Source organism: Mustela nivalis, assembly GCF_964662115.1.
Source record: "Mustela nivalis genome assembly, chromosome: 6".
Classification (NCBI taxonomy): Eukaryota; Metazoa; Chordata; class Mammalia; order Carnivora; family Mustelidae; genus Mustela; species Mustela nivalis.
The window spans coordinates 149,639,569-149,653,923 of record NC_139025.1 but is presented as its reverse complement, the minus strand read 5'-3'; the positions used below and the strand labels follow the sequence as shown (position 1 = coordinate 149,653,923).

Genomic DNA, 14,355 nt, shown 5'->3' with positions numbered 1-14,355 from the left:
TCCACCTGGAAAGCTCTGCCTCCAGGTGATCTACTCCGTTTGCTCCCTCTTCCTTAGGCTTCCCACCACGGCCTTTTCTGGCCTCTATTTAAAACTGGACTTCCGGGGTGCCTGGGTGGCTCAGTGGGTTAAGCCGCTGCTGCCTTCGGCTCAGGTCATGATCTCAGCGTCCTGGGATCGAGCCCCGCATCGGGCTCTCTGCTCAGCAGGGAGCCTGCTTCCTCCTCTCTCTCTGCCTGCCTGTAATCTCTGTCAAATAAATAAATAAAATCTTAAAAAAAAAAAAAAAAAACTGGACTTCCTCTCCCTTCTGGATTTCTCCTGCAGGAATAATCAGCGCCATCAGAAATACCGTGATTTTACTTGTCCATTTACTGTTCCTGCTCCCACTTTGTGGTTTGCTGCAAGGCCCCCAGCACCTGGAGTCCTGTGGAACTTTTTTCACTGGTATTGCGGGCACTGAGGTTCGACACAGGCACCATGAAGCCCAGGGGAGGAAGCCCTGACCCCAGCCAGGTGGAGGGGAGGTTGGGGAGGGGCTGCTCCTAGAGGGGCTGCTTCTGCGGTGTCATTGGTTCACCCTTTGGCCAGACCACACCACCCTGGCAATCTCAGGTCAGGCGACAGCAGGAAAGTGAGTCACTCAGGGCAAACATCTCAGCCTTATGAGACATGTGTCCTGTCATCCTGTTGCAGTTGGCCTGCTTATGACTGTACAAAGTACAGAGGCTGCCATTGTGTGGCCCCAGGTACAGGGCACAGGCCGGGTGGCTGGTTCCTAACAGTGGGTCACCCCACTTCCTATAGGCACCCTGACTTTTGAATTCCTGTCCATTTGCCTCAGCTGGGCCTGTGCTCCGAAATGCGCATGTGTGAATTTCTCAATCCTGGGTGGCAGATGGTAGCGTCTCAGCAAACGTCAGCATCTTCGTGCGGGTCAAGCAGAATCACTACGTTTTTAAAAAGATATAAACAGTAAAAATGAACTGTAGATCATAAACACGCCAAAAGAGGTCGAAATACTCGTTAGGGAAATGCAAATTAAAATCAGAATGAGCTGTCGCCCCACACCCACTAGGATACCCTACCAAGAAACTAAACCAAGTAATGAGTGTGGGTGAGGATGTGGAGAAATTGGAAAGCTTATGGGCTGCTGGTGGAGCCACTATGGAAGGCAGTATGATGCTTCCTCCTAAACTTACAACACAGGACCACCACATATGACCCAGCAGTCTCACTTCCAGGTCTACACCTGGTGTAGCAAACTGGTGCAGCCACTATGGAAGGCAGTATGGTGCTTCCTCCTAAACTTACAACACAGGACCACCACGTATGACCCAGCAGTCTCACTTCCAGGTCTACACCTGGTGTAGCAAACTGGTGCAGCCACTATGGAAGGCAGTATGGTGCTTCCTCCTAAACTTACAACACAGGACCACCACGTATGACCCAGCAGTCTCACTTCCAGGTCTACACCCACGGGAACCAAAAGGAGAATCCCAAAGACGCTGTACACCCACGTTCACACCAACACTGCTCACCGCCAAGCGGGGAACGTAACCCCAGTGTTCACGGAGATCCACAAAATGGTCTATGTGTCCACATGACTGTTGAGCCTTAAAAAAGAAGGAAATTCTGACACACACTAAACATGAATGAACTCTCAGGGCCATCTGCGAAGCGAAATAAGCAAATCCCAAGTGCTTGCGTTTGCATGTGTAAGTATGATTCTACTCGTGTGCAGTAGCTAGTCAAATCCAGAGAGACAGAAAGGAGAACGGTGGTGGCCAGGGGCTGGAGGGAGTGGGGAGTTCATGTTTAATGAGCAGTTTTAGTTTTGCACGATGAAAAAGCTCAGGAGACTGGCAGCACACTCTATATATATTTAACGCCACTCAGAAACAGTTAAGATGGTAGCTGGCATTTTATGTGAATTTTATCACAATGAGAAGTAAACATTTTCTTGAGAAGTGGGAACACAGCTTCAGGACAAACATTGTGCTCCACAAATAAGACCGTTGTAAAATTTAAAAAAATAAATGACATGAATTCCATAGCTCTAAAATGTTGTCACATCCCAAAGCATCATCTGGAAAGCACCCCCCGCTTCAAAGGTCAAGGCACGCAGCAAGACCCCACGCCCAGCACCGCCCTCCCACCCCAGCCTCAGAATTCAGAAAGGACCACTTCGCTTACTTTTCTAATCGCATTTTATTCCAGAACAAATGGTTTTACAACAAAGCTGACCTTAAACCCAGTACGTTTCCCCACTGGTAACAGTTTCATCTTCCTTCGGTCTGTAGCCCAAAGAATCGAAACTGCAGCCCGGCTGGGCTGGGACTTTGGCACCCGCTACAGACTTTGAAGGACTCCAGAACAAAGCGCTGGAGCCAGGCCAACAGAGGTCAATGCCACTGCTGGCTCCCTGCCCCGCAGACAGGGAGGGAGCGGAGGACAGGCAACCTGGAAGTAGTGTGGTTTCAGTAGTGTCTCTCAGCTCCTGGCCCTGCTGCTTCGAGCAGACTGACATAAAAATCACTGTCATTTCCTGCACGCAGAGAGGGGGAAGCTGAGCATATACCAGTCACCCAGCCGCAGGGAGCAGTGAGGACCCGGCACCTGCACGCTGTGTCCTCAGCCCGCCCCTGCTGGGGCAGCCAAGCGTCAAGCTGTCTCAATCCCAGGGGCGGGCTCAGGCGTTCCCCAGAAGAGGCTGAAAGGGAGCCAGGCACCACACTGAGCACTGGGCACTTGGCCCCCAGGACAACCCTATGAGGTAGGCTACGGCATTAGCCCCATTTTACAGAGGAGGAAATGGGCTCAAGGGTGAGGTCTCATATTCGTTCAAGGTCCCAAAGCTATTAAGTGGCAAGCAAAGATGGGGTTCAAAGGTCAGTGTGGACCTGAGCTCTTGCTTAACCTCAATACTCCCCAACTGCCCTTTGGGAAAGAAGGCAAGAGGGGTGGCAGATGAGATCCTGACAGAGACAGCTCTGGCAAGCTGTAGGCAATCCGATGACTACACACTGGGTAGGGGGTCCCACACGGGTCCCAGAACTCAGACTGCTGTGCTGTTTCTCAGGCTTGTGCTTAAGAGAGCCTCCTGCCTGAGTCGGGTCAAAATTAATACACCAGCGTCTCCACCCAAAGCTTCCCTGCTTCCCCCCGCCCTCGGAACAGAGCCTGGTGACTCCTGGTGCCAGCTCCCCAAGCGTCTGGAGGAGCTGGTCTGTCACAGCCCAGCACTAAGGTCCTACTGTGGCGCCAGCCCAAGTTCTAGTTCGGAGAGAAAGGAAAGGAACGTCCCGTAGAGTGGCCTTAATTCTATAGGCTCAGGGCGCATTTGTTCTGAATCTGACGATGCCCGTGGAGGAAGAGGCGAGAAAAGGACAGTAAGAGAAGAGAGCTGTACCCCAAGTCACTGGGCTCACACCCCAGGGAGAAGACATCACCCCGAGATAGCACAGCACGGGGGTGCTATCCACCCATGGGGGCAGGGTGACAGCTGGGATGGTCTGTTGGGGTGCGTCCTCCCCCAGCTGGGTCCCTGCGCACCTGACATTTTCATAGTGTCTATAAAGTGCCATTAGCAGGCCACAGGGGTGGGGTTAAGTGCCCACAACAGCCTTGGACGGAGGGAGCCGAGAGGACAGATGGTCCCAGCTCCCCGGACCCCGGCAGCAGGCTCGCCGCACCCTGCCCTACCGGGGACGACGTGCCCAGGGCTCTCCTGGCCCCTCAGTGCTCCCCACGCTCCATTCAGAGGCCACCTGGGAGCCTCTCCTGCCTCACTCCCTTCTGTCCTGTGGCTCCCCCGTTCCTCCACAGGTGCCCTGGGCCAGGTCCTCGGGCCAGTACTGGTCCTCCATGTACTGCTCCACGTCCGTGCTGCTGTCCGGGTCCCGGTCCTCGGGACGGGGCGGGAGGCTGCCGGCCTGCCGCCGCTCCCACTGCGCCTCCACCAGCCGGTACAGCTCCATGGCCGTCGTGGCGTCTTCCACCGACGAGTGCCCATGCTGGCCGACCTGCGGGCGACAGCCCTTGTCACCGCCCATGGTCCCAGCTCTGCTGCCAGCCGCAAACACGTCCTCTCGGAATAAGTATGTGAGGTTTGGGACATGGGGTACCTGGGAGCTACTCAGGAAAGCGAATGTTACTGGCCGCCCCCGAGGAAGGCCCCGGCTCTCGGGCTGCCACAGGTGGGCTCTACGTGGCACGCATGGACAGAGCCAGGAACTGCGTGGGGGACAGGTCTGAAAAGCCCAGCCCGCAAGCCTGTGGCCGGTTGTCACAATCCACTGGGGACGAGGGTTGGTGGAGAAGACACCCAGGGTGGCCTGTACATGCGGGACAGTTACCAGGACCCCTGCACAGTGGAGAGGGAGAAGGACTAGCAGCGTGGAGGCTCAGCCACTGCCCAGCCCGGGGTCCCTCCTCGCACCAGCCCTCTGCCACCCGCCCCACGCACCTGGATCTTCTTGTGTAGCAGCTGCAGGGCCAGGTCCTTCAGAGAGACCCGGGTGCGAGTGTGGAGGCCGGGCTGCTGCAGGAGGCTGGGCACGTAAGTGGTGTCGCGGGTCTGGCTCCGAGGGTGCACGTACTTGAGGGCCTGGAAGTCATTGTGGAGCGCGTGCCCCACCACCACCTTGCCCTTCAGGAGCTTGAGGATCTGTGAGCGGACAGAGGACAGGGGAAGGCCCCACTGTCTAGGAGGCCCAGGCCACGTGCTGCTGCCCTGACCACAGGGGTGTGGATCCCTGCAAAGGGGGGGGCGGCGTGGGGAGGGGATACCCGAGCCCCACTCTCAGCCACGCTGCCTTGAGTCCGAAGCCCGGCCGTTGGACCTGCTACACCCCGCGACCCAAGTCAGCCCTCTTAGCCAGCAGAAGAGCGCTCTCCACGGGGTGGCTGCGGGCGCACAAGAAATCACGCACGGAGTGGGTCTCCTAGCGGAGTCAACACAAGCGACTGTGTCCTGCTGGCGCCCGCCCTCCTCTCTCAGCCCGGGAGACCTCCCCACCCAACTCTCTCGTGGCCCGGCTCGGCTCCCACACCAGGAGGCCTCCCCAGCACTGCCCCAGTGACAAGAGGACCCTGTAGCCCTCTCCCGTAGTGGAGCAGACTGCAGCGCTGGCATGGTCTCCCTGCCAGCCCTCCGAGTCAGCTCAGCGTAAATGCCAGCGACCATGTCTGCTTGGACTAGTGACGCCGCTCAGTGAAAGCTTAGTACACAGGAGGTGATGGACAGAGACCCGCTGGCTAGCGTCTGTGGAACTGCGACGGGCCCTGGGGATTAGCCGAAAGCAGCAGCAGACACAGGCCCTCTCCCCAGGATTCTATCCCTCTGCCTCTCAGCCGTGCAGGACTCCACTTCCCAGCCTGGAAACCTTCGCTCTCTGGCACAGTGCTCAGCAGTTGCACTGTGTGTGTCTCTCTTCCCTGCCTGCAGCCTCCTCGGGCCCCAGGGAGGCCACATCCAGGGCCCCAGGCCTGCAACAGCCTCCAGCCCTCAGCAACGAGCCTGGCTCTCCCGATCACCTGCCGTGGGCTCCCGTGGAGTGCTTCTGCTGGCCGTGTCCAGCTTATCACTAAACCCAGCTTGCAGAGCAGAGGAAGAAGGTGCCATTTAGACTTCCGAGGTGGGGACACGCCACCACACTCCAGTCACACCCCCCCTAACAAGCACATGGTGGGAAGGAATCAAGCACACTCTGTATGGGCTGGGCTGGAGCTGGCAAGACTCAGTTCCGTTCCCAGAGCCCCACCAACCAGGCCAAGGGAGGCACCGAGGAGCTGAAGGGTTGGCTGCAGGCCTCCCGCCCTGCTGCAGCTATTCCCAAGCGACACGCTTGTGCATCATCTCCAAACTCTGGGAAAAACACGCTTAGGCCATGTCTCATGTGAAAAAGGAGGATACAAGACCACGTGTACCAGTATTTCCCAAATTCACCGAATCCCAAGAATAACCCAGAAACATTAAGCAGTTCTGCGGTAATGCTTATTTGGAAAATACGTGTTCCAACACGACTGATCTATGAGGACACCATTTGAGAATAATGCAAAATTTCACCTTTCCCTATGCATGATTCTGCCTCTGAGAAACATTTTAGTGAGTGAAGAAAACTGCACCCAGGGCTGCCCTTCCCTGGCCATCACGTACCCATAGAAGCCCCCGCCTCTGCACTCACCTCTTTCTGGGCCACCTGGAAGGGGATGGCCTTGCGCATGTGCTGCCGAGTGATGCCACTCCAGCGCGTACGGTAGTCCACGATGGGCATCTCCGGCCGGACGTACTTGTCATAGAGGACATCACCGTGGTAACTCACCACAGAGCAGCGGGCCAGCTCGCTCACCCGCCCTCGGGGTCCCGTGCCCACCATCTCGCAGTCGATAGCCACGCACTTGCTGGGCCAGGGCCCCGCGGATTCACTGGGGGTGGGCTTCCTGCTCCATGAAGCACCTCCCGATTCATTCCTTGGACGCTGCATCCCGCCGCTGGTGCCTTCAGGGCCCGACAGTGCCCCCGACGGCCTTGGCAGTGGGGAGGACCGCGGCTCTGAGGACATGTTCAGCAGCCCCTGCTCCTGCAGCAGCGCCTTCCGGGCCATGAATCGCTGGTGCTGTCGGCTCTTCCTCTTATGCTTCCTCCGAAGCGCATCCTTGGCCTGCAGGCTAGCCAGGGAAGGGCACAGGCACTGCACAGAATCAGGGCCTTCCCGGGGTACCATCCCAGTGGGCTCAGAGCTCGGGGGCAAGTGCGGTCTGGGGGGTGATCTGCCAGCAGGGCGGCGCTCTGCAGAGGGAACACACAAGGCAGAGAGGCGGGGTGAGAGGGGGTGTTGGGGAGAGGTGTGCCCGGCTGGCCCCACAGTGCTCACTGCCACGCCATTCTAGAGCCCTACTCTTTGTCTTGGGCTTGCACATGGGTGTCCAGGACCCTGCTGAATCATCACCGCACTCAGTCAAGCCCCCAGGGGAAAATCTGTTTACATGGAATCACTAAATAGTCCCAAAAACCTGAACAAGTATGATTATCCTCATCTCCCAGGTGAGCACAGAGGTTAAGTAACCTGCTCAGGTAGGAAGACACAAGAGCTGACATGAACCCAGAATCCACCGTCTCAGCCTCCAGGCCACAGCTCACCTCCAGGTGCAGGAAAATCAACATATTTTAGAGAGGCACAGATACGGGAAAATAAAGGTTACAGAACCAGAGAGTGTGTGTGTGTATACATATACACACATACAAATATATACAGACGCACATACAAAATTCCATTTTTAAGTTTTTAAAATTTAAGTAATTTCGAGACCCAGCGTGGGGCTCCAACTCATGATCCAGAGATCAGGAATCAGACCCTCCGGCGGGGCAACACAATCCCAGTTTTCTAAAAAAGAATCCTTTGTGAAAGGACAGACCCTCAGAAACTGGAGAAAAAAATTCAAAAGGGGCTCACAATAGTTGTGTGTTTTGGGTATGCGTTGACCAAAATAAGGTAATTGACTAAGGGACTTTCTACTTCACTCATCACAACCGCATCTAGAGTTTTCAGTAGCCGGGCATGTGGCTAAGTCACCACAGACTGAAGGCAGAGGGGCACCGGGAAATCTGCTCAGCTGCCAGAAAGGAGAAACAGAGAAGGGAGTGTGTGCAGCTCCCTCCATCACTGAACACTGGAAATGTCCAGAATCAGGGTGGGTTTGCTAATCCCACGCAACAAAGCCAGCGGCTTCCCAAGAGCGAGGCGGCTTCCCAAGAGCGAGGCGCGGCGCTTGGAAAGCTTCACTCACTTGCTGAGTCAGCTGGTGCGTATGCAGCAGCCCAGGAAACCAGGACTTCCCAGTGGGCAGAGTGGGCTTTCCCTGGGCTCTTTGGAAGTTACCTGACCTGCTACACTTCTCCTTCCTCGCATGAGAAATGGCCCTCCCACCGCCTTTCCTGCGGAAGACGAGACCATACAACACACGCGCGCTCTGCAAACATTACATACAGCAGGGGCTCAATAACTACTCGCCCCCTCTTCCCCAGAGAGGCTAAGACTCTCCTCAGGTCAGTAACCAGCTCTTCCCAGGCAAAAGGTGCCTGGGCCCAGGACTCGCTGCCCCTCCCAAACCACAGGCCTGCCCCTTCACACATCTCTGCTCCGGACTACACCCTCGGGCAAGCCCTGCGGGGACAAGCCTTTATCCCACCAGGTGCTGAGCACAGAGTGACAAGGGCGGATCCTGGACTCCAAGCAGCTTAGCTTCCATGCAGAGACAGAAACAAAGCACAGGGAGTGTGCAGGGCTGGGTCAGAAGTAAAAGGGGAGCAGGACAGGCTGGACGAGATTAAATCAGCGTGAAGAAGCAGTAACCCTCCAGATGACAGGGAGGGGAACTGGTAGCCACATGAGGGGCAAAGGCTGGAAAGAGAAGGAACCCAGGGCTGAGGGAGAGGGGCCTGCCGGAAGCTTGATGCACGAGGTGGGTCCCGGCCAGAGGAACTGTCCCTCCCCCCTTTTTACCACTTAACCTTCTGTCCCCACTCTGGGAAGGCCACCACACACCTTGGTGGTCCTCCCCTAAGCCCTTGAGTGGGGATCCCCAGACTGATCTCTGCTGATCACATGAGGGACTCCCAGAGCACCGACAGGAGTCACTGACTTCCTGACCCCAGACAGTGACAATCTAGATGGGGAGCAAAGAAAATTCACCCCTCCAGGCCTGACGGCACAACCACAGAGGAACTCACTGCGCTTGACGACAGTTACAGAGCACCAACCTCTCAGCGTTCTGAAGGTGGGGACCCAGACATGTGTGTCTTGTGTCTTTGTCCCACCCCCAACAGCCCGCCCGGACCGGCATCAAGCAGGTCCTCTTCAGAGGTGTGTGTGAAGGGAGCTGAAGCCGGGGCTGCTACCTGTCGGACTGTGGGGAGGGCAGAGCTGGAGGTGACGGGGAATTGAGGGAACTCTGCACACGGAAAGGAGGCCATCAGACTCTCCTGAGAGGGTGCTCCAGATGGGAGCAGTGACCTCAGGACAGACTCAGCGGTCCGAGTACTGGACAGACAGAAATGCCAGGTTAGTGAAAGGTGGCGGTGGAGGGACCTGTTGAAGGGTGTCGGGAAGACCTGCCAGGAGCGCAGGAAGGAAAGGGCCATCAGAGAACATGCAGACACCAAGCCCACGAGGCAAAGCGTCCGCACTGTGAACGGGCAAGGAGGCTGGTGGAAGAAGCCGCTGGAGAAGGAGGTCGTTCGTGGGTGAGGAGACAGGGTGGAGGGAATGGTGAGAGACCACTGCTTCTGGAAGGCGGTGAGAGTCTGGGCATAATCCAGGGACTGATGGGGAACAGGATCCCTACTGCCTCACAGGAAGAGCGCTGGAGAGGACTCTGACCAGCAGGGGCAGGGGAGGAGCTACTGGGTGATGCCAGGCTTGGTGACCCATCCTGACTCATCCACTCCCCAAGAGGCCTTCTCCCTTTTAATAGTGCGCGTAACTATAATCAACATCCTCCTCGGGGCAGGGCACATATTAGAGCTGACGCGCACAGAACCGCCGTTTGCCCCAGCCCAGCAATGGGGAGAACAGGGCCCCTTCCCTTCTCTGCGAGGGCTCCGGGCCCGGCAGGTCAGGAGCTGAGCCCAGCGCAGGGCCGGTGGCCTCCCTGACCCCGCTGGCAAGATTTCAAAGCCAGAAGTGAAGCTCCCTGAGAAACAGTGGCCTCGGGTTTCGAGACAATGAAAGCAAGTCTTCTTCTACAGGCCCTGACCCTGCCCACACGTCAGAACCGGCCATTAATCATCTAGGACACGTCTGGCCCGTCCTGGGCCCCAGGAGGGAGCTCAGCCAGGTCGGAGAGAAGTTTGGCTCAAGTAACACAACAGCTTCGATAAGGACACGCTCAAATCTCCCTCCAGCCCCGAACCAGCTCCCTAGGGATCAGCAGCCACTGGGCCCCCCTGTGGGGGCTGGTGGCCTAAGGCAAGGACTGCAGCAGCAGAGTCCCCAGAGGACCCCCGAAGTCGCAGTCGCCCGCGGTGGCAGGGTTACCCGCGGGATCCGGGAGGCAGCAGGCGGTTGAAGGCCCCCTTCTTGGGGCCCGGGCCCTAAACGCTAGATGGCCTGGACCAAGTCACCATCCCCTGACCACAAAACGAGGGTTACTTAAAACCAAGGGTGAGGCGAGGTTTGGGGGTCCCCCCAAAGCAGTTAGAACGTCTGTTTAAAACGCCCCGATCCTCGGGCCTACCCGCCCCCCGACGCCGTCCTAACTGCCATTTTGGGGAACGGGAGCTGAGAAGCTGCATTTTGCAGAGCACACGACCCCACCCCCCCCCCCCCCGAGCCGTGGTACCAACTGGCGCCCGAATTTAAGAAAGCCGGGCTCGCTGCGATCCCCGCCCCCCCCTCCCGCGAGGTACTGGAAGTTCCGGGCAAGGCAAGGAGAGCCCAGCAGCCCCGCGCGATCTCCCCCCGCCGCCCGCGCTCCCCAAGGAGCGCCGCGGGGGAGACCGGGCCTCAGCCCGGTAGGGACTCGGGCGGTGGTCACTCACTGGCCGCAGCGGCCGGGCCGAGCCCGCCAGGCCGAGCCCCAGCGCCCAGCGCCGCCCCCGCAGGCCTCAGAACCCCGAGCAGGGCGGGGACGCGGCACAGGCGGCACCCGGGGCCGGGCCTGCACACCTGCGGGCCCCGAGAGCCGCTCGGCCTGGTCCCCGGGGCCCCCTCACCCGGGCCGGAGGCGGACACCGCGCGCGGACCCCGGGGCCGGGGAGACGCCGCGCCAGCCCTCCCGAGCCCGCCGACCCCAGCAGGGTCCCCCAGATCACCTGAGGCGCCGCGCGTGTCCTCCCGCCCGCACGTGGTGTCCGAGCAGCCCGCAGCTCCCACATGCCCGGGCAAGCCCCGCTCCGGCTGCCTGCCCATTGGCTCGCCGATCCGCAGCGCCCGCCTAACGCTTCTTCTGATTGGCTGGGAGCCTGGCTCGCGGCGGATAGGTGCAGGACAGCAGAAAGGGCGGGGACTCCTAAAGGGGTGTGGTTTGTGCCGGGAGCCGAGCCAACCCGGGAGAAATTTTAAGCCAACCCCAAGGGAGCGTGTCTCCTGTGTCATGTTCCCCTGTGTGTCCCTCCAACCCCAATCCACCCCTCTCCCTGGGTCGGGATGTGGCCTCCTACGAGTTGCGTGCCGCTAAACGCGGAATGGCTTACAGAAGACACACCCACATTTGCAGAATGGGGATTAATAAATAGTGACTACCTCCTCTCTGTTGTGGGGATTTAGAGAAATAATGTGCATGAGGGGTATTAAAGAAAGATTTTTAAAGTCAGGTTTGCTCCTTCAGCGCTAGTCTCTCATTTATCCCTTTGTAATAACTTTCTTCCTAAGTATGAAGTTCCTACTGTGGGCTCAGCAGAGTAAACACAGTCCTTCAGTCTTCAGTTGCTCAAGATCTGGCTGGGCAACAGATAAACCACTGCGACGTGCATCATAACCATAATAAGCAGTTCACATTTATTATGTGAGCATCACTGTGTGCACAAGAACCTGTGAAATACGTACTATTATTATTTCTGTCTTACAGTTAAGGAAATTGACACTAAAAGAAATTAAGAAGAAACAAGCTAAGATCCAAAGACCCTTACCAAAGCGGTCTGAGTCCTCCTAGCTCCCTCTTGCAAGTAGAGGGCATAGGAAAGGTACCCAGAAGGCCAGGGGTACCTGCATCCAGGAATCTGCTACTTCTGACTAGAATTTAGACTTGAGGGAAGCAGGACAAAAGACAGGCCACTAGAGAGATGAAGTCCTTTTACTCAGACTTCTGATGGCTTTGGGGAGCTAGGAGGAGTTTAATCCCAGCTGGTTCATTTGCATTTGGGGAAGCTCCCTTTTGGCTGTCCAGCAGGGAAGAATGGGTTAGGTCTGGAGGAAGAGGGATTGGGGGTGATGGCGGACATTCAGGCAAGATAAGATCCTGGCGATCAGCATGGGGGAGAGGATGGTACAGATTCCAGAGCTCCTTAGGAGACAATAGCGATAGGACAGAGAGTGGTAGGGAAGAGGACATAAGGTCTTCAGACATGGACATTTTGTGAAAGATATAACTCTGGGGGCAAGGAGGATTTTCAGGGACTCAGTATCCAGATCCTCTACTCCCATGAGGCTGGACCTGAGCATAAGCCTGGAGTCCTTGAGGTTCAGCCTTCTTCTCCCCTTTTATAACGAGCTCCGCTTTTATAACAAGTTTCCAGCTTTACAAAGGAAAGTCTCATGCACACACTCGTGCTGAATCTTGCCCCTGCTGCTTTACCTGGAGAAATAATAGCATCCATGGGATGCCTGGGTAGCTCAGTGGGTTAAGCTTCTGCCTTCGACTCTGGTCATGATCTCAGGGTCCTAGGGTCAAGCCCCGAATTGGGCTCTCTGCTCAGCAGGGAGCCTGCTTCCCCCTTCTCCGCCTACTTGTGATCTCTCTGTCAAATAAATAAAATTTTTTTAAAAACCTAAAAAAAAAAAAAAAAAAGAAGAAGAAGAAATTATAGTGCCAGGGAGGAAAAACAAGAAGGCAGCTCTAAAGCTTTTATTTATTTGACAGAGAGAGATCACAAATAGGCAGAGAGGCCAGCAGAGGGAGAGAGGGAAGCAGGCCCCATGCTGAGCATAAAGGCTGAGCTCCATCCCAGGACCCTGGGATCATGACCTGAGCAAAGGCAGAGGCTTAGCCCACTGAGCCACCCAGGTGTCCCAAGAAGGCAGTTCTAAATATTTTATTACTGATGAGTGGGCAAAAAACCCACTCCTAAGTCAGATGGTTTCTGATTTACTTTCCCTGTGATCCAAGGAGGATTTAATCATGTTGTCAGCTAATAGGTCATTTATAATATATACTTTTTGAGAATGAGTAATTATCAGGAATTAAAAGAACTGAGAAACACTGACAGAATAAACAACCTCTTTCCACTTCTATCTGCTTTTCATGTGGACAATGTTTATCAGGGCTTACAAAAGGCCCAAACTCTGTCTCGTTCCTGGAAAAATTAAAATTCATCCCTGGACCTACAAACTTATTGGAAAAATAACTGGCTCCACCTACCTTCTTAAGAGACATATTTTCAATGGTGCTGCTTCTTTCTTTTTTTTTTTTTTTAAAGATTTTATTTATGTATTTGACAGACAGAGATCACAAGTAGGGAGAGGCAGGCAGAGAGAGAGGGGAAGGAAAGCAGGCTCCCGGCCGAGCAGAGAGCCCGATGTGGGGCTCGATCCCAAGACCCTGGGATAATGACCTAGGGTGAAGGCAGAGGCTTAACCCACTGAGCCACCCAGGTGCCCCTTCAACAGTGCTTCTAATGAAAACTGACTTTTTATGTTTAAAGAGGCTCTCTCCTGTAATGAAATACTACCTATTTGTTATTTGATCACTTGTACTGAAAACGCAACAATATCTCATTTAGGAGAGAAAAATGAACACCTAGAACTTGATGGGTCACAGAACACTTTTTTAGAGTTAAGGAGATCAAAATTTATGTACACAATTTTGTGACAGAAAGGTATGATTGGCGGCTCCAGAAAATACTGCCAAGCATGAAAACTTTTTTGGTTGGGATTAGCTCCATAGCAGCTGAATGGAAATAGAAGTTTAAGAAGGAAAAAGAATGTTGCATATAATGTAAAGGAAAAATGGATCTGGATTTAGTAAGGAGAGACGTTATTTGAAATGATTTTGGGGGGCAGGGTGGGGGCAGGGGAGAACTATAGTCCTGGGGGAGGGTTCTGACCAGAAGGTGCCCCCCACACCTGACACTGAGGCGAAAATGGATTTTTTTTAAAAATATTTTTTATTTATTTATTTGACAGACAGAGATCACCAGTAGGCAAAGAGGCAGGCAGAGAGAGAAGGAGGAAACAGGGTCCCCGAGGAGGAGAGAGCTCGATGTGGGGTTCGATCCCAGGACCCTGGGATCATGACCTGAGCCAAAGGCAGAGGCTTTAACCTACTGAGCCACTCAGGCGCCCCAAAAATGACTTTCTCTTATGGGGAGGAGTAGACAAGGCTAGAAAGAATGGGGATGGGGAGGAGGGATGGACAGGAGTGGCCTAATCCAAGATCCAGATGGTAGGTCTTAGAACAGTTGGGAAATTGTTTTCCTCTGAGGCCTGTTCTCTGGTCATTAAGGAGGAATTGCAAACTGGCTCTGACTGAGGATGGCCATAGTTGAAGACCCTAGAGAAGGAAGAGAAGCTTAGCCAAAGTTTGGTTAACAAGCATTTTGTTCTGATTGACCAGTGTGCCAGGCAATTCAGCTAATCACTGAGGAGTCGAGGAATGGACATTTGGAGTATCTGCCTTGCCTCATTCAAGGTAAAC

General features: G+C 55.3%; 1 protein-coding gene across 1 annotated transcript; it reads right to left on the bottom strand.

The window, feature by feature from the left end:
• Window positions 1–2,192: 2,192 nt before the first annotated feature.
• Window positions 2,193–12,003, bottom strand: AEN (apoptosis enhancing nuclease). The gene is made up of 4 exons (XM_082736055.1): window positions 10,817–12,003; window positions 6,189–6,793; window positions 4,469–4,669; window positions 2,193–4,025 (listed from the first exon to the last, which is right to left on the bottom strand). Exons 1-4 carry the CDS (start codon window positions 11,097–11,099, stop codon window positions 3,789–3,791), a joined length of 1,326 nt encoding a protein of 441 aa, XP_082592181.1. The 5' UTR covers window positions 11,100–12,003; the 3' UTR covers window positions 2,193–3,788.
• Between the last annotated feature and the right edge of the window lie 2,352 nt (window positions 12,004–14,355).

Bases quoted from the DNA above. Each gene is read 5' to 3' on its own strand.
- AEN (XM_082736055.1), bottom strand. From the start codon at position 11,099: ATGACACAGGAGACACGCTCCCTTGGGGTTGGCTTAAAATTTCTCCCG. The intron at 6,794-10,816 runs GTGATCTGGGGG...TTCCCTCTGCAG, and splicing joins GGACACGCGCGGCGCCTCAG to AGCGCCGCCCTGCTGGCAGA. The intron at 4,670-6,188 runs GTGAGTGCAGAG...GTCCGCTCACAG, and splicing joins TCCAGGTGGCCCAGAAAGAG to ATCCTCAAGCTCCTGAAGGG.